Source organism: Oryctolagus cuniculus, chromosome 2 (assembly GCF_964237555.1).
Source record: "Oryctolagus cuniculus chromosome 2, mOryCun1.1, whole genome shotgun sequence".
In the NCBI taxonomy this organism is placed as follows: Eukaryota; Metazoa; Chordata; class Mammalia; order Lagomorpha; family Leporidae; genus Oryctolagus; species Oryctolagus cuniculus.
Window position 1 is genome coordinate 80,202,432 of NC_091433.1, and position 25,052 is coordinate 80,227,483.

Here is a 25,052-nt window from a genome sequence, read left to right on the forward strand (position 1 = left end):
TGGGATGCTGGCACTTCAGGTGGCGGCTTTACCCACTACACCACAGCAACGGCCCCTGGGATTTTTTTTTTTAAACCTTTTATTTTAAAGGCCAAGAGATTTGGAAAGTCAAAGAGGGCACAACAGAGAGACAGAGCCCATCTGCTGATTCACCCTTCAAGTTCCTGTAATAGTCCTGCTAAGCCAGGCCAAAGTCAGGAGCCAGGAGCCAGGAGCTCCATCTGGGTCTCCCACATGGGTGACAGGGACTCCAGTACTGGAGCTGCTGCCTCCCATGGTGCATACCAGCCGGGAAGCTGGCACGGGAAACAGAGGAGGACCTGAACCCAGGCACTCCAATATGGGATGTAGGGCACCCCTAGGCCCACTGCGGGATTTGATTTTTAAGGGGTGATTTTGACTACAAGATGACTTCGATGAGAGTTGGAGGTGGAAGATAGGGGGCTTGATTTTGTCTATCCTTGCTGCCTTTCAAACAACATTAGAAATAAATTAAAATGTTCATAGAAGTGTGGCTTCAACAATAAGTGAATGGCAGATTCCTTTACGGAGACAGAGACCAAGGACGACTGGCTGGAGGAAGGATGAGGCTTGTACTGAAAGCCCCGTTCCGGGCATTTGGGGTTTAGTAAGACTTTGAGTCAAGTAGCCGACTGAATGCTAGGTGTGACGCTCACCAGAGGACACAGCTAGCAGATACGTAGCAGGTTAAGCCTTCACCTGCAGTGCCGAGAGTCCGGCTGCTCCATTCCAATCCAGCTCTCTGCCATGGCCTGGAAAAGCAGCACAAGATGGCCCTAGTACTTGGGCCCCTGCACCCACATGGGAAACCGGGAGGAAGCAAGAAGCCCCAGCCTTGCCGCCATCTGGAGAGTGAATCAGAGGATGGAAGATCTCTCTTTCTCCCTCTGTGTGTCTGTGTTTATGCTTTTCAAATAAATAAATAAATCTTTAAAAAAAAACAAAACAAAACAGGAAAAGGTCCCGGAGAAAAGGAGCACCCAGTGAGGTTGGGGGATCACCTGCCAGGTGTATCAAAGTGGAGAGGAGATCAGATCATAATAATATGAGTTGGGTTGGAATAAATAGCTATTTAACTTCGAACCTATCGACCTCCTGGGACAGAGCTAACATAGCCGCCAGGCACCGCCGCCACGCACAATCCTGCGTACCCAAGCACCGTGCAAAGAGGAGGAAATGGGTCTCCAGTCCGCCTTCCCGGCCCCGCCCACAGCCCCGCCCTTCCAGGCCCCGCCCACAAGGGCCATCCTCGGCGTCCGGCCCCGCCCCTCCCAGGCCCCGCCCCATTCCCGGCCCCCGGCCCCGCCCACGCAGGGCCTTCCTCGGCGTCCCGGCCCCGGGGCTCCGCCCCGTTCCCAAGCCTGCCAGGCTCTCCAGTCGCGTCTAGAGATCATCGATCTACCCAGGCGGAGGTGTCGACCTCGGCTGCAAGCGGAATCCCGGGCCGTACCATGGCGGAGAAGACTCAAAAGAGGTGGGTCTGCCGCTTCAGGAAAGCTTGTTGTCAAGTCTCCGCGAGGGTGGCACCTATGCCCTCTCTCCAATGGCGAGGACTGATATGGTGTCTTCTCCCGGGCGCCCGGGCTGGTGGTGCGGGAAGCGGGGCCTGGTGTCCGCAGTGGGGGTAGGGAGGGCTGGGAAGGGATGCGGCATCCGTGTCGGGCAGGTGTTTGTCCTACCGTCCCTCCTCCGCCTCGCGCCAGCGCGGCAGGGGGTCTTGGGCGGTGTTTCCGGGGCAGCAACTTGCGTCCCGACCCGGCCTGGGGGGTACCCGCTGCGGTGCCGGACCGGCTGCACCCCGCGGCTGGTGCGAGTCCCTTGTCTGGCGGACGCTGTGTGTAGACTGAGTCACGGTCGCTTGTCATGAGGGGGCCCTGGCACCTGTCCCGGCCGGCTTGAATGGACTCCCCTGTCAGCATAGGGGGGTCAGGAGTTGTGGCCCTTGACCCAGCAGTCTTCAGTGCCAACGATTTTGGTAGGAAGAATGGTTGGGTGAGAGAAATGCGTGAATAGAAGAACCATTTCCATTTACTTTTTCTCCTTTTTTAAAAAGATCTGCTTACTTATTTGAAAGGTAGCTTTAGAGAGACAGACCTACCTTCTGGTCCATGCCTCCAAATGCCCGCACCAGCTAAGGCTGGGCCAGGCTGAAGCTAGGAGGCAGGAACTCCATCCGGGTCTCCCACATGGGGGCAGGGACCCAGATACTTGAGCCGTCATCTGCTGCTTCCCAGGATGGGGCATGAGCAGGAAGTTGGATTCCAAGGCAGAGCCAGGACTCAAACCCAGACAGAACCAGCTCCCTTCTGGGATGCTGGCGTTGCAGACGGCAGATTAACGCGCTGTACCACCTTGCCAGCCCCATAAAAGCCTTCTGAAAAGGAGACAATGCGAGGTTGTGGCATTGGGACACCTGCCTCCCATATTAGAGCACTGATTCAAATGCTGGCTGCTCTGCTTCTGGTTCAGCTCCCTGCTAATGCGCCGGAGAAACAGCGGGTGATGGCTCAAGTGCTTGGGCCCCTGCCACTCAAGTGGGAGACTCAGGTGGAGTTTGTGGTTCTTTGCTTTGGCCTGAGCAAGCCCTGGCTTTTGTTACCAGTTGGGAAGTTGTACCAGCAGATGGAAGATCTGTCTCCTTCTTCCTGTCTTTGAAAAAAAAAATTATAAGGAAACCACTTAAAAAAAAAAAAAAAAAGCAGATACTAGATTAAAACTCCAAAAGTGATAGTATGTCGTATTGTGATAGTATGTCATGAGATTTTGGCCTGTTGGATAGTATGGTTATTGAAAATGTTTTCCTATATTAAAACTTCCCCTTTTTCCATCAGTTCTTTAAAACCTCTTCAGGGAGTTTCTGTCACAACATGCCACGTCTTACCCGCGGTGAATGTAACCTTTTTCTGCCTTCAGTGTGAAGATTGCTCCCGGAGCAGTTGTATGTGTAGAAAGTGAAATCCGAGGAGATGTGACTATAGGTAAGAAAATAGTTCATTAGCATTACTTCTCAAGAATTGAAGTGACCTGATCAATTGTAGTGCGTTACCATTAGGTATTGTCCTCAATGGTCAGTTTCACTAACATCCTAGTTTTGTTACCAAAGTATTTTCTCCTACAAATGTTTAATGTTCCTAATAGAGTATGGTGTGTTGGAGGCCGTGTGTAAACTTCCATGTGCAATGTTGGTGAGGCGGCGTACCGACCGAGAGATGCCTGTTGTGTTCCTGCGATGTGCCACGCACTGTGCTAGCAGTGGGCACACAGCACTGAGCACAGCGGACAGAGGCACTGCGTTTGTACAGCTGATAGTCCACTGAGTGTTCATTAAGACTGTGGACCCAAGAGTCCACAGACCCGGGTTAGCTTGCTCCTTGCTCCTCGGCTGCTGGGTCACCTTGGACATCTCCCGTCACCTCTCTAGCCTTCCTTTTCCCCATCCATGTCATTGTGTCAGGAGTAGGTTCAGCGCAGGAAGCGGTGGCTTTAAAATGGACAAGTCTGCTCTCTCCTATCAGAAACTTAGAGGTAAGCCATTCAGGGCCAATCAGTTGCATGTCCAGCATGGATCTCTGGCCTTGTAGGCACAGAAGTAGTGGTCAGAACACCAAGAGTCACCGTGGATGAGAAAGGTGAACAGTGGGGACCAAGGACCTGTGGCCCAAGTGAGTCACCTTCCTTCAGGTGGCCTTGCTGATTTCTACACTGCCCTTCTCTGCGTGTCCTTGGCTGTGGCTTCCTGTCATGGCACATCAGGCTACAGGGATGTGGGGGATGTGGTCCTGCTTGGCCGCATTGCTTCTTTGAACAAAATCAGGGTTCTGTTTAGAGGAAAAAGAGGAGAGTGGCAATTACCAGTTTTTGTCACATGTAAAATATTTCACATTCTCCTGAAAGAGAATTTTTTCTATTAAAGAATTTCTTGAGAGAGCAGGCATAGCATAGCTGATTAAGCCGCTGCCTGCGACACCGGCGTCTGATACGGGCACTGGTTTCTGTCCTGGCTGCTCCACTTCCTATCCAGCTCCCTGCTAATGCACCTGGGAAAAGCAGCGGAGGATGGTCCAAGTGTTTGGGCCCTGCCACCCACATGGGAGACCTGGGTGAAGCTCCTGGCTTTGGCCTGGCCCAGCCCTGGCCGATGTGGCCATCTGGGTAGTGAACCAGTGGATGGAAGATCTTCCTCTCTCTCTCTACCTCTTTCTCTGTGATACTTATTTTCAAAATAAATAAATAAATCTTAAAAAGATGAAATTTCTTTTTTTCTGATTCTAAACTTCCAACCAATTTAGGCACTGTGTGTTGTATAACTTGCAAAGATTGTGCCAAGAATATGGAACTCTGTTAAGAATTTGCCCTGTTGGTTTATTTATTATTTTAAGTTGGCAGGTTTAGAAAATAGCCCCGTTTCTTTTCAGTGCTGTGTTCACACTCTGTCGCTTCTGTTACCTAAACCACTTGCCCACTGTCATGAGGAGAAACCATGAAGCCCACACCTTTAGCAACATGCCCTTCTGCATTCTTTTCCCTTGTTTTGCTGCACCGTTTGTGTACTTACAGCTCTCATCAAAATTCAAGGAATAACTCCTCAGCTCACAAGGTGTTCTAAGACTAAAAGAGTGTAGTGGTTAGTGTAAAGTGTCCCCTATGTTTCTGCTTCCTCCCATGTTAGACAGGAAGTATGTGATATCTGCTTATAGTAGGTAAGTAGGTAGAATAGATATGTCTAGAGGCATAAATACATACGTAGGCATGTGTGTGTGTGTGTGTGTGTGTATGTTTCCAATTTGAAATAACTTCTGTTACATCCAGTTTTCCTAGATAGAAAGCTGTTAGAGATGGGACCACTGCCTAGGACCGCGGTTTGGGGTGTCGGGAGTCAGCACTCATTGTCCTATTGTTCCCTCTGGCTTTCACCAATTTGTTCTTCTCCCCTTTCTTTATCACTGTTATCTCCTTACCTTCCCTAAATGTTAACGTTATATCTGTAAATACAGTGTTTAAATTTACTATTTGTCCAGTATTTGACCACTAGCTGATAGTGCACCATTCTAATATTTAACAAATAAAATGACATTTCAGCACATTTTCAGTGATGAATTATAGCATAAGAAGTGATTATAAATTTCTTTTTATTTTAAAAGCAGAGTTACAGAGAGAGAAGGAGAGACACAGAGAGAGAACTTCTATTTACTGGTTAACTTCTCATATGGCTACAATAGCCGTGACTGGGCCAGGCTGAAATCTGGATCCTACAGTTCCATCTGAGTCTCCCACACGGGGGGCAGAGGCGCAACTACTTGGCCCATCCTCTGGTATTTTCCCAGGTTCGTTAGGAAGCTGGATCAGAGTGGAGTAGCCAGGATTCGAACCGGTACCCATATGGGATACTGGCATTGCAGGAGGTGACTTAACCTGCTGCACCACAACGCCAGCCCCTGTGATTATAAATTTCTTAAGAAAGAAATCTATGGTTACTTGAAATTTATCACAGGAGAGGTCCAAGTTAGTATTTGTTATATTTTTATTTATTTATGGTCTTTTAAAAATATTTATTTATTTGAAAGGCAAGAAACAGAAAGAGAGATCTTCAATTTGCTGGTTTACTCTCCAAATGACTATAACAGCCAGGTCTAGGCTAGACCAAAGCCAGGATCCAGAAACTTGATCCAGGTCTCCCACATGGGAGTCAGGGGCCCAAATATTTGAACCATGTACTACTGCGTTCCCAGACACATTAGTAGGAAGTTGGATGGGCAACAGAGCAACCGGGATGCTACGTGGTGCTCTGATACGGGATGCTGGAGTTCAAGTGGTAGCTTAACCTGCTGTGCCACAACACCAGCCCGTTATATTTATTTTTGACCCAGTTTCTTGTTTTTAAAATTTATTTATTTATTTGAAAGTCAGAGTTAAACAGAGAGAGGAGAGGCAGAAAGAGAGAGAGAGGTCTTCCATCCACTGGTTCACTCCCCAATTGGCTGCAATGGCCGGAGCTGCGCCAATCCAAAGCCAGGAGCCAGGAGCTTCTTCCAGGTCTCCCACGCGGGTACAGGGGCCCAAGGACTTGAACCATCTTCTACTGCTTTCCCAGGCCACAGCAGAGAGCTGGATCAGAAGTGGAGCAGCCGGGTCTCGAACCAGCATCCTGGTGCCATATGGGATGCTGGCGCTTCAGGCCAGGGCATTAACCTGCTGCGCCACAGCGCCGGCCCCAGACCCAGTTTCTTAAGAGTTTCTTAAGTCACAGAAACAGCTCAATTTTTTTTAATCAAAAGAGTATTTTGTTTTCCACATTTTTTATTTCTTTTTTGTTATGTGTTTCTGATCTGTGATTGCTATGTAAATATAGGAATTTTCCAGAATAGACATTTAGATAACCATCACTGTCATTGTTATATTTAGTAAAAAATATCTCTAATCTTTTGGCTGCTATTCATTTTTGTGAAGTAATATGTCAGACTAAAAATCTCCTGAGAGATGGATAAAATTAAATCAAAGCTTTGAGGGCTGGCACTGTGGCATAGTGGGTAAAGCCGCCGCCTGCCATGCCAGCATCCCATATGAGCACCAGTTCGAGTCCCGGCTGCTCCACTTCCCATCCAGCTCTCTGCTATGGCCTGGGAAAGCAGTAGAAGATGGCACAGTGCTGGCCCCTCCACTTTCTTTCAATTCAGCTTCTTGCTCATATGCCTGGGAAGGCAGCAAAGATGACCCAAGTGCTTGGGCTCCTGCCGTCCATGTGGGAGACCTGGATGGAGTTCCAGGCTCCTGGCTTTGGCCTGGGCCAGCCCTGGTTGTAGCAGGCATTTGGGGAATGAACCAACTGAAAGAAGAGTCTGTATCTCTTCTCACTCTCTGTCACTCTGCCTCTCAGATAAATGAATCTTAAAAAAATTAAAGCTGAGGGTGGAGATAAATTATCTGGTTACAGCTTTCTTTGCTACATCTTATTTTTCACTTCAGGGTTTTTATTGTTTTTGTGTTTGCTTAATTTACCAAGGTAATTAATTTAAGTCTTTTTTATTGTGTTATAGAAATGGAGATTAAGTAACAATACACTTAAGTGCAATTTAGTTGATAGATTTTTTTTTTTAAAGATTTCTTTATTTGAAATGCAGAGTTACAGAGAGGAGAGAGAGAGAGAGAGAGGTCTTCCATCTGCTGGTTCACTTCCCAAATGGCAGCAACAACCAGGGTTGGGCCGGGCTGAAACCAGGAGCCAGGAGCTTCATCCAGGTCTCCCACATGAGTGCAGGGGCCCAAGTACTTGGCCATCTTCCACTGCTTTCCTAGGCACGTTAGCAGAGGTGGATCTGAAGCAGAGCAGCCAGACTTGAACCGATGCCCATATGGGATGCTGGTGTCACAGGCAGTGGCTTAACCCATGGTGGCTTAACCTGCTGTGCCACAACATTGGCCTCAGTTGATAGATTTTTTTTTCAGCATATTTTGTTTGCTTGCTTCCTCTAGTCATTTATTATACTTTTAGCCTATTCAATCTTTTTCTTTTTTCTTTCTTTTTTTTTTTTTTTTTTTTTTTTTTTTGACAGGCAGAGTGGACAGTGAAAGAGAGAAACAGAGAGAAAGGTCTTCCTTTTGCCGTTGGTTCACCCTCCAATGGCCACCGCGGCTGGCGCGCTGCGGCCGGCGCACCGCGCTGATCCGATGGCAGGAGCCAGGTGCTTCTCCTGGTCTCCCATGGGGTGCAGGGCCCAAGCACTTGGGCCATCCTCCACTGCACTCCCTGGCCACAGCAGAGAGCTGGCCTGGAAGAGGGGCAACCGGGACAGAATCCGGCGCCCTGACTGGGACTAGAACCCGGTGTGCCGGCGCTGGCCTAAGCTATTCAGTCTTGAAATATTTTGGAAAGAAATATTTCCTTTACTGTGTTTCAAGTTAGTCGAACTTTGAACTTGATATTCTGTTCTCCTAGAAAATCAAGCATTTGGTTTATCAGAGAAGTTGGAAGCTTAGAAGTTTAAGCCAGGGGCCGGCACTGTGGTGTAGTAGGTGAAGCCGCCATCTGCAACACTGGCATCCCATATGGGCGCCAGTTGAAGTCCGGCAGCTCCACTTCCAATCCAGCTCTCTGCTATGGCCTGGGAAAACTGTGGAAGATGGCCCAAGTGCTTGGGACCCAGCACCCATATGGGAGACCCAGAAGAAGCTCCTGGCTCCTAGCTTCAGATGGGCCCAGCTTTGGTCATTGTGGTCATTTGGGGAGTAAACCAGCAGATGGAAGACCTGTCTTTCCCTCTCTCTCTCTAACTCTGCCTTTCAAATAAATGAATCAATCCTTAAAAAACATGAATAGAAGTATAATCCTTAACCAGGAACCCTGTGAAGTAGAAGCCCTGCTGGAACCCCACCTCCCTCATTGGGAGCCATTGGACAGCAGATCTTGGGGAAGTCACAGCTCTGTTGTTCACTCCAGTTTGCATAAATAAGGTTTCATAGCACCAAGCCTGTTTTCTTTTTTTTTTTTTTAATATTTATTTATTTATTTGAAAGTCAAAGTTACACAGAGAGAGAAAGAGAGGCAGAGAGAGAGAGAGAGAGGGAGAGAGAGAGAGAGGTCTTCCATCCGCTGGTTCACTCCCCAGGTGGCTGCAACAGCTGCGCCGATCCGAAGCCAGGAGCAAAGATTTTCTTTCTGGACTCCCACACGCGTGCAGGGACCCAAGGACCTGGGCCATCTTCTGCTTTCCCAGGCCACAGCAGAGAGCTGGATCAGAAGCAGAGCATGTGGGCAGGGATGTGGGCACTGCAAGCGCACCTTAACCCACTAGGCCACAGTGCTGGCCTCACCAAGCCTGTTTTTCAGTAGGCTTCTTAATTTACGACAAGCCATGAGTTGTGTCCTGTAAATCTGTGTTTTGAGAGCTGAAGAACATTCCAGAAGGGCATTCTGTGTGTTAGCGTCAGGACGAGGCCTGCTTGGGACGTCGTACTGTGGAGGCACAGCCGAGAAGCCTTGTGCTAGGAGCACTTTGTCCCACAGATTCTCTCCACTGAGTTTTAATAGAGGCCCAAAGCCTGCCCTCTATGTGGAAATCTTTCAGGAAGACAGACCAGTGACTTTGACCTGGGAAAGCATTGCACACCAAGCAGCTTGGGCTGGTGCTTCAGCGTACCGGTCACCGGGCCATGGTGTCATTTTCGAGAGAGGGTTCGCAGCTTTTTAAAATTATTTCTTAATGGAGGGAAACGTACATCAGGATTGCTCTCTGTGGCAAAGATAGACAGGAAAAATGTCCTTTACCAAATGAGGAAGATGGAAATTTGATGCAAGGAATGTGTTTCTGGCTATGTCGCATCAAGCTCTGCCAACCATTTAAAAAAAATAACTCATCAGCCAGTTCAGGCAGCTCCAGCTCTGCACACATTTAACCAAACAAGGAGATAAGACAACTGGGGTTTTGGCACATTTGGTAAGGAAATACAGACTTTCAGAAAGAACTCCAAGAAGGCTCACAACGGGCTTAAAAAAACAAACAAACAAAAAAACTTTCCATGGTGATTTTTATTTTTAAAGCACTTTAACCCCAGGTTCCTTAAAGTGCTTGTGACATGCAGAGAAGCGTGGAGCAAGCGTGCCCACGTGACAGTGTGCTGTCACTCAGAGAGCCTGAATTGCCTGGCCCTCTCCTTGTCTCTGTCCCAGAACCGTTCCGAGACAAAGCCGAATAGCACTCATTCACTGAAGTCACAACATTCCTTTAAGAAGATCACTCAACCAAAATCTTAACAGCCGTATATCCTAAAGTACATGTATGCCAGCCTCTCTCGCGCGTGCCCCCAAAACACCTACAGGAGGCTTCTATTCAGTTTATTACTGCCTATGACATCTGCTGATCACCTGCCAACTCAAAGTTGATAGTTTCACCATCTAAATTAGTTTAGACCCAAAATACCAGGACCTGTAGTTTGGCAACACTGCCAGCAGGTGGTGCTGGTGTCTAAATCACAGGTCTTGGCCTAAGCTGTGTTTTACCTCCCAGTGCAAGGCCCTTACAATTTTAAGGCCCTTACATTTAAAAGCAGTTAATTATTAAATAAATTATTAATAATTATAACAATAATAGTATACCTTGATAAAGTAGCTAAGGCATTATTCTTCAATATTGTGTGGAATATCATTATGAGACTTAATGGTTACTTAAATTTTAAAAATTTTGTATAATGTGTTTGGGTTTTTATATAATAAATATGGATTACTTACATCATATTTGAAAGAGAAAAATTAAAATAGCAGCTGTTTTCAAATGTACACTTTAGAGGAACTGTAAAAGCATAGATCCCGGTTGCCCTTCCTCTTACTAATGCAGCCTCAGGTAGCTTTTTTTTTTTTTAATTTATTTATTTGAAAGAGTTACACAGAGAGAGAAGGAGAAGCAGAGAGAAAGAAGTCTTCCATCTGCTGGTTCACTCCCCAAATGGCCCCAATGGCCGGATCTGCATCGATCCAAAGCCAGGAGCTGGGAGGTTCTTTCCGGTCTCCAACATGGGTGCAGGGGCCCAAGGACTTGGGCTACCTTCTGCTGCTTTCCCAGGCCATAGCAGAGAGCCGGATCGGAAGTGAAGCAGCTGGGACTCAAACCCGCGCCCATATGGGATGGCAGCACTGCAGGCGGTGGCTTTACCCACTATGCCACAGCACCAGCCCCTCAGTTCTTAGCTGTCCTGTTTATTGTCAAAAGCTGCAGCGTGAGGGCCAGAGAAAGTGAGGACCCAGGGCCTTTGCTGCTTATCTAGCACTGGCAACCGATCTGCTTTCTGTCACAGCCTTGATGATCCCTTCCTCCTGTCTAGGACTTTTGTATTTTTATGAATCTTTTTATTGTCCCATGATACTTTTGGTTAAAAGCAGTGATTATCCTGCTCCCTGAATAGAGGAGGAAAGCAGTCTTTTCTTCTGTTTCTCAGAGCAGAATTATTGTCTTATGAAAAAGTTACTAGGAGCTCTTAGTGACATAGTGCTGAACCTCGCTTTTTTAAGGACTGTGGCCCAGCCCCTTACTCTCCCATTCAGACCTAACTTGCATAATCTCCATTTTACCCCACTGGGGTAGGTTGTTCCAGCTCATATCTTTCTGTAGGTGAGAAACAGGCCTTTGTGTGATAGAGCCCACAGTCTAGTCTGGGTGGCAGCCAAGGTTTCCATTATAAAGACCCTAAAGTAGAGAGCTTCATCCGTTTATCACAGGACATTCTGAAATACAATGTACGTCTGCTCTTGTACTCTATGAGCTACAGATTTCAGTTGTTCACGCAGCTGGAAGACTTAAAAATTTCTTATTTCAAAGGAACTCAGTGTCCATTTCAGAATTGTGTTCTACCTCTCCCCCAAAAGTGCTGGCGTATCCAATATTAAGGGATCAGTTAAGCAAATTACAATGTATTGATGTGATATGAGATGCTTTTCAGCCATCAGAAAGAATATCTGCGTAGAATATACTCCCATGGAGGCATCATGAAAATAGAAAATTGCAAAATGAGTACTGTTCCTTGGCTTTAAAGTATGTGCTTGGAATCACACTTTTCACTCCAAAGCTGTATTTACTTTTGAACTTTTTAATGAGATACGTGTATAGATCTTAAGTGCTCAGTGGTACTGAAGCCTGCAACACATCACACAAACTTTCAAGGATAGTTAACTCTGGAAATGGGATTGGTCGGAGTAGAGTCTTCACTTTTTGCTTTCTTTGAATTTTTTCTAATGACCATGTATTCCTTTCATAAATAAGTATACTATGAGAGCTTTTCAGAAAGTTCATGGAATTGCATATAATGAGAAAACTGCATGGGTTTCCATTTTTTTTCTACCAAAATCAATATATCTTTTGATTTCCATTTTCCATGAGCTTTTAAAAAATTGTTGATTCCCATCTATGTGAAAGGCAGAGTGGCGGAGAGACAAGAGAGAGAGAGGCCGGCGCTGTGGTGTAATAGGTAAAGCCACCGTCTGCATCCCATTTGGGCACCGGTTTGGGTCCTGGCTGTTCCACTTCCTACCCAGCTCTCTGCTATTGCCTGGGAAAGCAGTAGAAGATGGCCCAAGTCCTTGAGCCCCTGTACCCACATGGGAGACCCAGAAGAAGTTCCTGGCTCCTGGCTTCAGATCAGCCTAGCTCCGGCCATTGTGGTCATTTGGGGAGTGAACCAGTAGATAGAAGACCTCTCTCTCTCTGCCTGTGTAACTCCCCCTTTCAAATAAATAAACCTTTAAAAAGAGAGAAAGAGAGATCTTCTACCTACCTGTTCAACTCCTTTAATGCCTGTAAACAACCAGGGCTGAGCCTGGCAAAAACCAGGAGCATGAAATTCCATTTGGGTCTCCCATGTTGAAGAAAGGCCAGGTGCTTGAACCATCCTCTGCTGCTTTCCCAGGATGCATTAGCAGGAAGCTGGTTGGAAAGTGGCATAGCCAGGACTTGAACTGCCACTTCCACCTGGGATGTGGGCATCCCAAGCTATAGTTTAATCTGCTACACAACAGTTTCCACCCTCCCTGAACTTTTTGAAGTACCTGTGTGTATGTTGTATACATGGGTGTGTGTGTGTGTGTGTGTGTATATATATATATATATATAGTTGTTATTGTTCAGGCAGAGTGGACAGTGAGAGAGAGAGACAGAGAGAAAGGTCTTCCTTTGCCGTTGGTTCACCCTCCGATGGCCGGCGCACCGCGCTGATCTGAAGGCAGGAGCCAGGTGCTTCTCCTGGGGGCCGGCACTGTGGCTTAGTAGGCTAAGCTGCCACCTTCAGCACTGGCATCCCATATGAGCTCTGGTTTGTATCCCGGCTGCTCCTCTTCCCTCAACCCTCTGCTTATGGCCTGCGAAAGCAGTGGAAAATGGCCAAGTGTTTGGGCCCCTGCACCCGCCTGGGAGACAGGAAGAAGCCCCTGGCTCCTGGCTTTGAATCAGCTCAGTTCTGGCTGTTGTGGCCATTTGGGGAGTGAACCAGCAGATGGAAGATCTTTCTGTCTCTCTCTCTCTCTCTCTCAAAATAATATATAAATTTTAAAATCTAAAAAAAAAAAAAAAATACACAAGGCTCACACTCATGGTCAATGTAAGAAACTTCCCAGGGATCTCAGAGATCCCATCGCTCCAGAGTTCTTCTTTTCCAAGTAGAATTTGCCTGGGAAATTATACTTTAGCATCTGCGATTCGGGGACCCTGAGGTGACTGAGAAATAGCAAGGCTACTCTTGCTGTTTCTTCCCAGGCCATGTGTCGCTGGCCTGTGCATCTGGTTTGGGTCCCCACCCTCGTTATCAGTTCCCGGCTCCTCATTGTCAAGGCAAAGAATAAGCTGCACTGAGGTTGCTTCCAAATGCTCTGGGTACCAGGCACCTCCTCATTTATTTTAATATATTTGTGACTGGGTATGCAGCACTGCTAGTTTTCAAGATAACAAACTCAAAAGGACAAAAATAGCCGGTATCCATTTTTTCTTTCCCCATACCATATAGCACTGCATCTTACCTGTCACAAGCAAGTAGTGACTATTGAATAAATAACTGATACCTTTAACTACTGAATTTCACGGGCAGTGTCACCTTCCTGACCTACCCCCATCTGCCGTCAATACTTCTGTCCATCCTCCCTTACCTTCACTGTTACTTCCTGTCCGCTTGCTGACCAGCAAAAATAACCTTGGTGTTGGGGGAGAGTGGGCTGGGTGTTGGAGAGAGGCTAAAAGGAGGATGTGTTTTTTCCACCAGTGGTTTTGTTATCACCAGATGCTAGGCCTGCGGGCAGATAACAGCTGCCGGGAGGGAGTGCAGTGCGCATTCCAGGGCCCGCCCTGCAGTGCTGTGGTGTGATGAGGCCCCTCCCTGCTGCCTCAGAATGGAGCGATGCAGATGGCGGGCATTGCCTCGGTCTCCCCACAGCAGACCTTAGGACTCTAGTGGTGCCTTCGGGCTCACCCTCCGGCTTCCTTTAGCTTGTTCGACTTCATCTGGTCAGCGTCATCTGCTAGACCAGCCAGCGGAAGCTCTGCCTCCTTGCAGCGGGCATGCTTATAACAGGGGCAGCAACAGAACGACGGAGCTGATGAGCTTGCTGTCTGCTCACTCTGTCCACCTGGATTAGTACAAGGACTCCCCCTAGGCTAGCCAGGAAGAGACCCTTCCCCTTCTGAGGGAAAGCAAGGAAGGGGGTTCATCGCGAGTGCCTCCGTCTCCAGCGTGGTCTCGTCTGACCCGCGCAGCAGCCCCGCAGGCCTGCGCTTGTCACCCCTGTTTCTCCTCAGATCTCAGGGGTGTCAGAGAGCGAGGCCGTCTGCCCTAGCGCCGGGGCCATTTCCCTCACCTCCCTGGAGGCTTGGCCCTGACTGCTGCTGCTATCAGCCGAGAAGATACCGTTTGTAAAGAACCAGTGTGCAGAAAATGTTCCTCCCAGCAGCCTCTTCTACCCTCCGGCGGGAAGCGTAGCTCCAGCGCTAATCTTCTCAAACAATCTTCCCAACAGGGCCCAGGACGGTGATCCACCCCAAGGCGCGAATCATTGCCGAGGCCGGGCCCATAGTGATCGGTGAAGGGAACCTGATCGAAGAGCAGGCTCTCATCATAAACGCGTGAGTGAGGTGCTCTCAGGCGCTCTGAGCACAAGCACTGCTTCCCCGTTTGTGGCTGTCTGCGGGCCCCTTCTACAGCCATCCTGGGCCAGGCTCACTGTTGCACTCGAGTAAGGTTAGGGATCTCTGTCAGCGTGGTATCTGGAAACCTGAAAACCAGATGAGGGGAAGGCCCCACTCCAAGTGCGCGGGCTCCTGGACCCTGGGCCTGATCTTCCATTACTCTCCTTTTCTCATCCTTTCCCCGGCACCTCCCCAAGTGAAGAGAATGTTTGGTTGGATCTTGGTTCTGGCAGAATTGTCACGGCTCATGCCACACACGTGAACTTAACCCTAATGTGTTTTCACATGTTTTGCACAGGTAGCACCCACAGTTGTAGTTGAAAAATTGGAGATCATGATGACAATTTTAGGCTTTAAATGTAAAAATTAGTAAAATATTAGAACACATAGCTGGTCTTAGGGAAATATAATGTGATACCTGTAAAATTTCTGTAAGCATTTGTGAGTCTTTCTAGATAAAATTTGGCAAGAAATTCAAGGTTATACCTAATTTATAGCAGCAATGTATGGAATTTGTATGAAAGACTTTGGAAAAATATTTAACTGTGATAAGAAGACAGACTTGTTTTAATGCTTATCTAGGATTTGGGAGTTTCTTACTATAAAGCAGTTTCTTTTCTAAAAACATTTGGTACTTTTGATGTAAGTCAATTAACAGCAGCCATATTCTGCAGTAACTCAGCTGTCAGGTAGAGCGCCATTTAAAATGGCTTCCTGCTTTCAGAACACAAACATTTACTCTTCCACATATTTCAGCTACTACCTAAGGAAGTAATTATTTTATGTGCGTATGTATTTACATTGTTGAGGTTGGAAAGTTTCCAAGTTAGGTGAGATTTTTATTCTGAGAAGTGTAGCCAGCATGTTGTTCACCTTGTCCTGGAGAAGGCCCTGTGGACTTGGCATTTAGAAAACAAACAAAGGGGCCGGCGCCGCGGCTCACTAGGCTAATCCTCCGCCTTGCGGCACCAGCACACCGGGTTCTAGTCCCGGTCGGGGCGCCGGATTCTGTCCCGGTTGCCCCTCTTCCAGGCCAGCCCTCTGCTGTGGCCAGGGAGTGCAGTGGAGGATGGCCCAGGTACTTGGGCCCTGCACCCCATGGGAGACCAGGAAAAGCGCCTGGCTCCTGGCTCCTGCCATCGGATCAGCGCGGTGCGCCGGCCGCAGCGCGGCGGCCATTGGAGGGTGAACCAACGGCAAAAGGAAGACCTTTCTCTCTGTCTCTCTCTCTCTCACTGTCCACTCTGCCTGTCAAAAAAAAAAAAAAAGAAAGAAAAAAGAAAACAAACAAAGGAAGGCTGTCCCCTCCCAGGCCTGTGGCCTCCTTGCATTTCAGAAGCTCCCTTGAACTCACAAATCAAGCCTTCTCCAGCATGGAGAATAAAAGATTCACTTGGATAAAGGAATTAAAGAAGTAATTTACAGAGTTATAATATAGGTCCAATGGAGAGAAATGACCCAAATTCTCAATAGGAGGAAAGTTGTTTATTGTACTTCTGACTTTTTGATCGTTTATCCTTTCTTTCACAGCTACCCAGATAACATAACCCCAGATGTGGAAGATCCCGAGCCCAAGCCTATGGTCATTGGCACCAATAATGTGTTTGAAGTTGGCTGTTGTATCCTGTGTAATAATCTAAGATGAATCACCCTGCTGTCCGTTAGTACTCAATTCTCCCCATGTCAAGATTGTCATAATTGATTTAGCAGCTGTATTTGTAATGTACACCATGATTACATTTTACAGACCAGGCCATCCAACCCTTTCAATAGACTTGTTTGTAGAAACTCCAGTAAGTCAGTCCTGTATGCCCTTTTTAGACAGCGGTACATGCGATTTTAGCTCAGCGTTGGGAACGTGACTTCCTGCTGCTGTTGCTGAACCACATTGTGTTGCCAGAAGGTGACAGGAGACACAGGAGCTATGATCCTGGCTTCTGGCCTCATTTAAGAACCACACCTTTAGCCGGCACCGTGGTTCAATAGGCTAATCCTCCGCCTTGCGATGCCGGCACACTGGGTTCTAGTCCCAGTTGGGGTACCGGATTCAGTCCCGGTTGCCCCTCTTCCATGCCAGCTCTCTGCTGTGGCCCGGGAGTGCAGTGGAGGATGGCCCAAGTGCTTGGGCCTTGCACCCATATGGGAGACCAGGAAAAGCGCTTGGCTCCCAGCTTCGGATCGGCACAGTGCACCAGCTGCGGCGGCCATTGGAGGGTGAACCAACGGTAAAGGAAGATCGTTCTCTCTGTCTCTCTCTCTCTCTCACTGTCCACTCTGCCCGTCAAAAATTTAAACAAACAAACAAAAAAGAACCACACCTTTGTCAGTTTGCCTCCTGCGTAATGTGCTGGGATCCCTTCTACCCAGAGTTCCTTTCATTCTTTTGCTCAGTTCTATAACTCTTAAAAAAATAGAAAAATCTTTATGGCATCAGCAAAACCTTGACATATAATAGGAAATACTTGGAGGGGAAAAAAAATCTAAATGTTCAACAATAGCAAAATATTTAACAAGCCAGTCTACAAGCCTGAAGCAAATCACTAGGACTTTTAGGCAGTCGTTAAAAATTAATCTTCTTGGGGCTGGCATTGTGGGGTAGTAGGTTAAGCCTCCACCTACGATGTTAGCATCCCATGTGGGTACAGGTTTGAGTTCCGGCTGCTCTGCTTCTGATTCAGCTCCCTGCTAATGGCCTGGGAAAAGCAGTGAAAGATGACCCAAATGTTTGGGCCCCTGCCACCCACGTGGGAGACCTGGAAGAAGCTCCTGGCTCCTGTCTTCGGCCTGGCCCAGCCCTGGCCATTGCAGCCAACTGGAGAATAAACCAGCAGATGGAAGATCTCTGTCTCTCCCTCTCTCTGTGTAATTCTGACTTTCAAATAAATAAATACTCAAAAATTAATTTTCTCTAAGATTTTAGTGGCTTGGAATAATACTTCCAAATTTAAGTCAGCTGAGTAAGCTAAAAAAGTTTATATAGTTTTATACAGTTTGATTCCTATTTACCTAAAAGGAATTCGATATGTATTTATATAAAGATGTGTCAAACTGTTAACAGTATCTAAGTGATTGAATGATACATAGTTTTAATTTTCTTCAAAAAGTTGCAAACATGCATTACCCATAAAATCATGTTAAAAGGTACCTGTTTATTTATTTATTTTTTTAAGATTTTATGTGTTTATTTGAGAGGTAGAGTTAGAAACACAAAGGTCTTCCACCCACTGGTTCACTCCCCAAATGGCCACAATGGCTGGAGCTGAGCTGATCCAAAGCCAGGAGCCAGGAGCTTCTTCTGGGTCTCCCACATGGGTGCAGGGTCCCAAGAACTTGGGGCATTCTCTGCTGCTTTCCCAGGCCTTAAGCAGAGAGCTGGATCAAAGAGAAGCAGCTGGGGGCTATCGCTTGGTGCAGTAGGTTAATCCTCTGCCTGTGGCATAGGCATCCCATATGGGCCCCGGTTCTAGTCCCAGCTGCTCCTCTTCCTATCCAGTTCTCTGCTATGACCTGGGAAAGCAGTAGAAGGTGGCCCAAGTCCGTGGGCCCCTGCACCCATGTGGGAGACCGGAAGAAGCTCCTGGCTCCTGGCTTTGGATCGGACCAGTTCCAGCCGTTGTGGCCATTTGGGGAGTGAACCCGCAGACAGAAGACCTTTCTCTCTGTCTCTCCCTCTCTCCCTCTCACTGTCTGTAACTCTACCTCTTAAATAAATAAAATCTTTAAAAAAAAAAAAAAAAAAAAAGAGAGAGAGAGAGAGAAGCAGCTGGGATACGAACTGGTGCCCTTACGGGATCTTGGTGCCACAGCTGGAAGCTTTAGCATACTACGCCACAGCACCAGCCGGGTACCCATTTCTTTAAAAAACATACAAAAGTCCTTTGTTTATACCTAGAAATATTTGTGTTTAAAGAGAAAATTTTACTGCAGATTGCCCTAAGCAAAGAGATCTGATCAGGACAATCTGTGGCCCTTCCACGCCTTTGTCTGCTGCCTCAGTGTAATACAGGGACGTGTTGTATTAGTAGGGAAAGAAGATGAACAGATTTCAGTATTTGCTTAACTCCAGCTTACAGATTCGCAAGCTATGAAAATGGGAGATAATAACGTCATTGAATCAAAAGGTAAGCTATGGTCACATTGTACTGTCAAAGTGATCAGCTCCTTTCTCTTTGTGGTGACGGGGAAACAGCACACGTGTAGACTCCGGCAAGGTGGCACACTTAGCAGTGGACGACAGTAGATATCAGGCTAATTCTTTGCCTCTAAGAAACCTAATCTGGTTATGTGACTAAATACATGAAATTAAAAAGTCAGCGGTGTACATTTAAGTCAGAATTGAATTAAACAGTGACATTCAAATGAAATATTAGAAAACAAATTCCACTAAAAACTAGTTTCCATGATATTTTAGTGGGTTGGTATTATAAAATTCTAAAAAGCACAGTCTCTCCAGCTTTCTTTCATCTCAGGCCCAATCCGCCCTAGCTGATCAGAAGCAAATGTAATCAGGGCGGGCATTCGGCACAGCAGTTGAGATGCCACTTGGGACGTCTGCCTCCCTTATTGGAGTGCCCGGTCTGAATCCCAGCTCCATATCTGATCCAGCTTCCTGCTAATGCACGCCCTTAAAGGCAGCAGGAGATAGCTCTAGGACTTGGGTCCCTGCTCGCACATGGGGGACTTGGACTGAGTTCCAGGCTCCTGGCTTTGCCTGTCCCAGTCCTGCTACTGGGGACATGGCGGAGTGAAAAAATTTTGTAAAGAACAAATGTAATCTGTGCGTCCCAAACAGGGTCAGGCAGGAGTCTTGTGAAGTCTCCACCACTCTTGCAAATTGACTCCAAGAGCCTGTTGTACTGAACTCCAGAAAGAACCTGAATGATGGCACTTCTTCAAGAATAATGGTTTATCTTTCTTCAGCCTGGATGGCATGAAAGAAAGTTTCTTTTTTAAAATAACAGAAGGTACTTCTTAATGGCTTTTATCTTAATTTGAATTCCCACTTATCATCACTGACGTTTTCAATCTATTGTGTGATTATCGTGTATCAAACCCATGTTCAGTACTTTACATTCATTATCCCATTCATTCTTGGACATCTGAAGTGCGGTGGTTTCTGTTTTGTCGATAACTTGGTTAGAGACCTCATGGGGACTTGTCCAGGGTCATGCAAGGTGGCAGCAGAGCTCTGCTCTGAGTCTGTCGGGCTCTGGTCTATACTGTCTACACAGACTCTGAACTGAGGTATTGCTTTAATCTGTTCCTTAAGGCCAGTTTATTCGTGAGTCATCTTAGAAAAACAAAGGGGTGACCATTTGATGTCTTTAATTGCAATTCTGTGTTTTCCTGCAGCATATGTCGGCAGAAATGTCATACTGACAAGTGGTTGCATCATCGGGGCTTGTTGCAACCTCAACACTTTTGAAGTCATCCCAGAGAACACAGTGATCTACGGTGCAGACTGCCTCCGGAGGGTGCAGACCGAGCGGCCGCAGGTACCAGAACTGCTCTTCCCAAAGGGTTCCCAGGGGCAGGAGTTTGGCCTAGCAGGTGAGCTGCTAGCAGGCATGCCTGCATCCCGTGTCAGAGTACCTGGATTCAAGTCCTGGTTCTGCACAAGGATTATGCAGACGTCTTTATTAAAAACAGAGATTGTCCAGACTTACAGAATCACAGTGGCTAGGGCAGTGGTCTAAAAAAAAAAAATGCATATATTTCACAAATTCCCCAAGTGGGTTTTGCAATCAGGAAAGTCCGTCCAGTAAAGCTGGTATTTGCAGAGTGAAGATCAGATGTTATATCTCAGCTGCATGGCTCCGGCGGTTGTGGAGAGTATACTGTGGGTATTTTACTTTTGTGGCCTTCCGTAATTGGGGTGTTTTAACATTTTAGAAGCCAAGATGAAATCTACAAAAGCAAGTTGAAACGCTGATTTCTGTATAGATTTTATAAACAAAACATTTTGGTTTTTTCTTATTATCAAAGTTAAAAAGTAAAGAAAAATAAGTCAATGAAAATCACGTATAATTCCACAGCATAGTAATAACTATTTCTCCCTGGTACTCTTGACTTTGTGCTTTCTGCCGGTCAGTTTTAATTATCTTACTTTTAATTAATTTGTTTAAAGATTTATTTATTTATTTGAAGCTTGGTTACATAGAGAGAAAAGGAGAGGCAGAGAGAGAGAGAAAGAGAGGTCTTCCACCCACTGGTTCACTCCTCAATTGGCCACAACTATCAGAGCTGTGCTGATCTGAAGCCAAGAGCCTCTTCAGGGGCCCAAGGACTTGGGCCATCTTCCACTGCTTTCCCAGGCCACAGCAGAGAGCTGGATCAGAAGTGGAGCAGCCGGGACTTGGACTAGCATCCATATGGGATGCCGGCACTGCAGGCAGCGGCTTTACCCACTATGCCACAGTGTATTTTTTATTTTTAAAAATTTTTTATTTTTTTAAAGATTTACTTTATTTTGAAAGAGTTAGAGAGAGGGAGGGAGAGAGGGAGAGACAGAGAAAGAAATCTTCTATCCACTGATTTACTCCCCAGATGGCCACAATGGCCAGGACAGTTCAAGGCCGAAGCCAGGAGCCAGGAGTTTTTATGTGGGTCTCCCACATGGGTGCAGAAACCCAAGCACTTGGGCTGTCTTCTGCTGCTTTCTCGGGCGCATTAGCAAGGAGCTAGATCAGAAGTCGAGCAAATGGAAATGGAACTGGTGCCCATATGAGATGTGGGCTTTGCAGGCGGCAGCTTTACCTGCTACACCACAGTGCCAGCCCCTAATTATCTTATCTTTTTAGCCCCAGACACTACAGCTGGATTTCTTGATGAAAATCTTGCCAAATTACCACCACCTAAAGAAGACTATGAAAGGAAGCTCAACGCCAGTGAAGAACTAAGACAGTGTGCATCATCAACGTTTTTGTCTTCGACAGCTGTCTCTTGAAAGGGCCGCAGTGTTTGTACACTCTTAGTGGCTCACAGAATAATACCTGTTGACTTTATTTTGTAAAATTGAGTTTGAAAAGTAATGGATTTTTGTTTTAACTGCTGTCTATAATTTATATAAAGTGCTTTATTTTCCTATATCCTTGCTTCTTTTCAGAAAATTCACATACATAACTTTTCTTTTGCTATATAAAATGTTGACCACAAATTTTGGTTATGTAAAAGACTACCCATGATAAAAAAAGTGGGAGGTCACGTTGTTTTTATTTCTATGCTAGCATATACTAAACCAAACAAAAATTGCTGATGGCAGGACTTACAGTGGGAATACTTTAATTAGTTTTTTTACTTTCATTACTCTAACCAAAAATTGCTGTCTTCATTTTTATTGTGTACTAACTGTATTAAAATTTCTGTGTTTACCTTTTCCTCTTGTGGACTTGTAAATATTTCACGTGAAATTTCAGCAGCTGTATTATAATTTAAACTTCACTTTGTTTTTAAGAAAAATATTTTTTTTCTTCTTAGTAAAACAAAAGTAATCAAGGAAAGCTATCTTCAGTAGAATAAAAATTCAAAAAGGATGATTTCTGTCCAAAGTGACAAGTAAGTGATCATTTATTTTAGTGGTTTTCTGAGGTCTCTGAGAACAATGAAACTGAGATAGTTTGAAATATTGGTAAATTTGTTTTAAAAGATTTACTTACTTATTTGAAAGGCAGAGTTATAGAGAGGCACAGGCAGAGAGAGAGAGAGAGAGAGAGGGGTCTTCCATTTGCTAGTTCACTCTCCAAATGACCTCAACAGCCAGAGAGAGGCCAGTCCAAAGCCAGGAGCCAGGAGCTTCTTCCGGGTCTCCCACGCAGGTGTAGGGGCCCAAGGACCTGGGCCACCTACAGTTTTCCCAACCCACAGCAGAGAGCTGGATCAGAAGTAGAGCAGCTGGGACTCAAACTGGTAATGATATTGGATGCTGGTACTGCAGGCGGCGACTTTACCCACTATGCCACAGTGCCGGCCCCAAAATATTTGTAAATTTATGAGATTATCTGGTATAGTACTAATCCCTAATTATTAAACTTGTTATAATTCCATTGATTTAATTACACAGTGGGCAGAATACTGGTAATTTTATTTAATTAAAATATTTTCAAAAAAGTCAAATGTATACATTTAATGGTATATTTCAACTTTTGAATTAGGAGATATTAATACTAAGTAATAAGATAAATGCCAAGATATAAAATGCAAAGATCTTTCTCAGAATTGAAATTTTAATTGTGGGCAGAGGAAAGCGTATTATTGAATTTCTGAAACTGATAGTTCGGATTAGCCTAATTATTCCAAATTGGAATTACTTTATTTTGATATGAATATTCATGCCTCAAGTTGGAAAACTGTACTGTAGTAGACTGAGCACAAAGGTTTTGTGTGTGTGTGTGTGTGTTTTAAGATTTTTATTTATTTATTTGAGAAGTAGAGTTACAGAGAGGGAGAGACAGAGAGAAAGATCTTCTATCCACTGGTTCACTCCTCAAATGGCCAAATGGCCACAAATGGCCAGAGCTGCTCTGATCTGAAGCCAGGAACCAGGAGCTTCTTCTGGGTCTCCCACATGGGTGCCAGGGCCCAAGCAGTTGGGCCGTCTTCTACTGCTTTCCCAGGCCATAGCAGAGAGCTGGATCGGAAGGGGAGCAGCCAGGACACAAACTGGTGCCCCTCTGGGATGCTGGCACTGCAGGCAGAGGCTTAATCTACTACGCCACAGTGCTGGCCCCAGCATAGAGCTGTGAAAAAGGAGAATATCATATAAATGCCCTCCCTCCTTTTTCTGTTTGTTTTTCAAATTCTGATGATCCATTCAGAATTTTGTTGATCATGGAAAGTTTCTAAATGAAAGGTTAGAAACTCAAACCACCTGCAACATTCTACAGTTTCTAAAGTGTTTTGTCTGGATAAGCTCTGATACACTAAGTAAATACCATGTCCACACTCTACAGATAGTATCCAGAGACAGCAGTGAGATGCTGCCCACGGACTTGCTGATAAGAAACCCACAGAAAGTGAAGCTAACTAACTCAACATCCGTAAACACATTACACTAGTCATCTATACCTGTAGCAGATAACCTCAGACACAGCAGCGTGAGGCCCTTTCTGTCTGTTTCCAAAGCTGGAGACTGAGTGGCTCCCACGAGATGGTGCTTTTGCTGGCAGCCGGAGCCGCCGTTGTCTGCAGGCTCAGGGCTGTAGGACCTGCTTCCAAGGTGGCTGTGGAACATGGTTGTTGGCAGGAGGCCTCCGTTCCCCACCACAGGGGCCTCTAGAAAGTTACCCAGGTGTCCTCCTGACACAGCAACTGGCTTCCTTCAGAAGCAGGGACCCAGGAAAGGACAGCAGCCACAGACCTTTGACAATCTCCTTTTTAAAAGTGGACACCGCCCCTTCATTGACTTGTTAGCGTAAGTCACTAAGCCCGTGTCACACTCGAGGTGAGGGGATTGGGCTTGACCATTTGAAGAAAGGGGCACCGAAGAGTTCACGTGCTGTCCGAAGAACACCAGCATACACACTTGCACTTCCAGCTGGGTGCCCCCCAGTGTGTTGTCAGAATCTCCCAGGGGGTCTTCACGCCGAGGAAGACCTCTTTGGTCAAGGCTGCTGCTCATTCATTGGTGTGGCACGTGACATCATCAGAGATCTTCATCTGACTTCCAAGCCCTGTTGTGTGGTGGTTTTTGATTCTGAATGTGTGGCTTTTTCCCAGCACCCAACAGTCCATTCTCACTGGTGTCCAACAATCAGTACAGTTCTGACACTAAGTAGTGTTAGCCCAAACCCACAGCTTAAAGGCTCATTTCCCCAAGACTTCCCCAACTTCATTTGCTACCAGAAAATGGGGTACCCTAGCTACACACCTCTGCCCAGCCTGCTACATGATACTGCCCCCCAGTTTGAATTCTCTGGAATGATTCACAGAATTCTGGAGAGGGTTTACCGACTCCAACAGTTGCGTTAAAGCCACAACTCCTGAACAGCCAAGTGGGAGAACACAGGGCGAGGACTGGCACTGGTGTGGACCTGGCCCTCCTTGTTGGAGCCCACCATCCTGCCAGCACGTCAGCGTGTTCCCTAACCCGGAAGTTCTCTTGAGTCTCTGAGTTCAGGAGCTTTTTGGTTTTTTAGAGATTTATTTATTTGTATACTTGAAAGAGATGACAGAGCAGGTGGGACAGGAAATGGTGCCCATGTGGGATGCTGGCATCACAGATGGCAACTTTACCCACTATGCCACAGTGCCAGTTCCTGCTCAGCGTTTCTGGTGAATGTGCATCTCTTCTACTCTCCCAGGAGTCAGTGGGGCAGGGCTGAAAGCCCAACCCCTCCTCAGTTTCATTAGCATGCACATGACAGTAAATCCTGGGGATTTGAG

At 46.3% G+C, this 25,052-nt stretch overlaps 1 protein-coding gene and 1 long non-coding RNA gene across 2 annotated transcripts; one reads left to right on the plus strand and one right to left on the minus strand.

Annotated features, from left to right (window-relative positions):
- Positions 1-1,330: 1,330 nt before the first annotated feature.
- Positions 1,331-22,047, plus strand: DCTN6 (dynactin subunit 6). Its single transcript, XM_002709551.5, has 7 exons — positions 1,331-1,495; positions 2,935-2,999; positions 14,504-14,609; positions 16,203-16,291; positions 18,746-18,793; positions 20,025-20,167; positions 21,473-22,047. The coding sequence occupies exons 1-7, from the start codon at positions 1,473-1,475 to the stop codon at positions 21,569-21,571; spliced, it is 573 nt and encodes a 190-aa protein (XP_002709597.1). The 5' UTR covers positions 1,331-1,472; the 3' UTR covers positions 21,572-22,047.
- Positions 8,487-13,765, minus strand: LOC127487722 (uncharacterized). The gene is made up of 3 exons (XR_007914808.2): positions 13,640-13,765; positions 12,280-12,428; positions 8,487-8,746 (listed from the first exon to the last, which is right to left on the minus strand). It is a non-coding gene; the product is annotated as an uncharacterized lncRNA (long non-coding RNA).
- Positions 22,048-25,052: the final 3,005 nt, after the last annotated feature.

What these genes read in the sequence shown, in the direction of transcription:
- DCTN6 (XM_002709551.5), top strand. Translation starts at nt 1,473, where the DNA reads ATGGCGGAGAAGACTCAAAAGAG. An exon ending in CAGGCTCTCATCATAAACGC is followed by an intron (nt 14,610 to 16,202) that starts GTGAGTGAGGTG and finishes TTTCTTTCACAG; the next exon opens with CTACCCAGATAACATAACCC. An exon ending in TGCAGACCGAGCGGCCGCAG is followed by an intron (nt 20,168 to 21,472) that starts GTACCAGAACTG and finishes TTATCTTTTTAG; the next exon opens with CCCCAGACACTACAGCTGGA.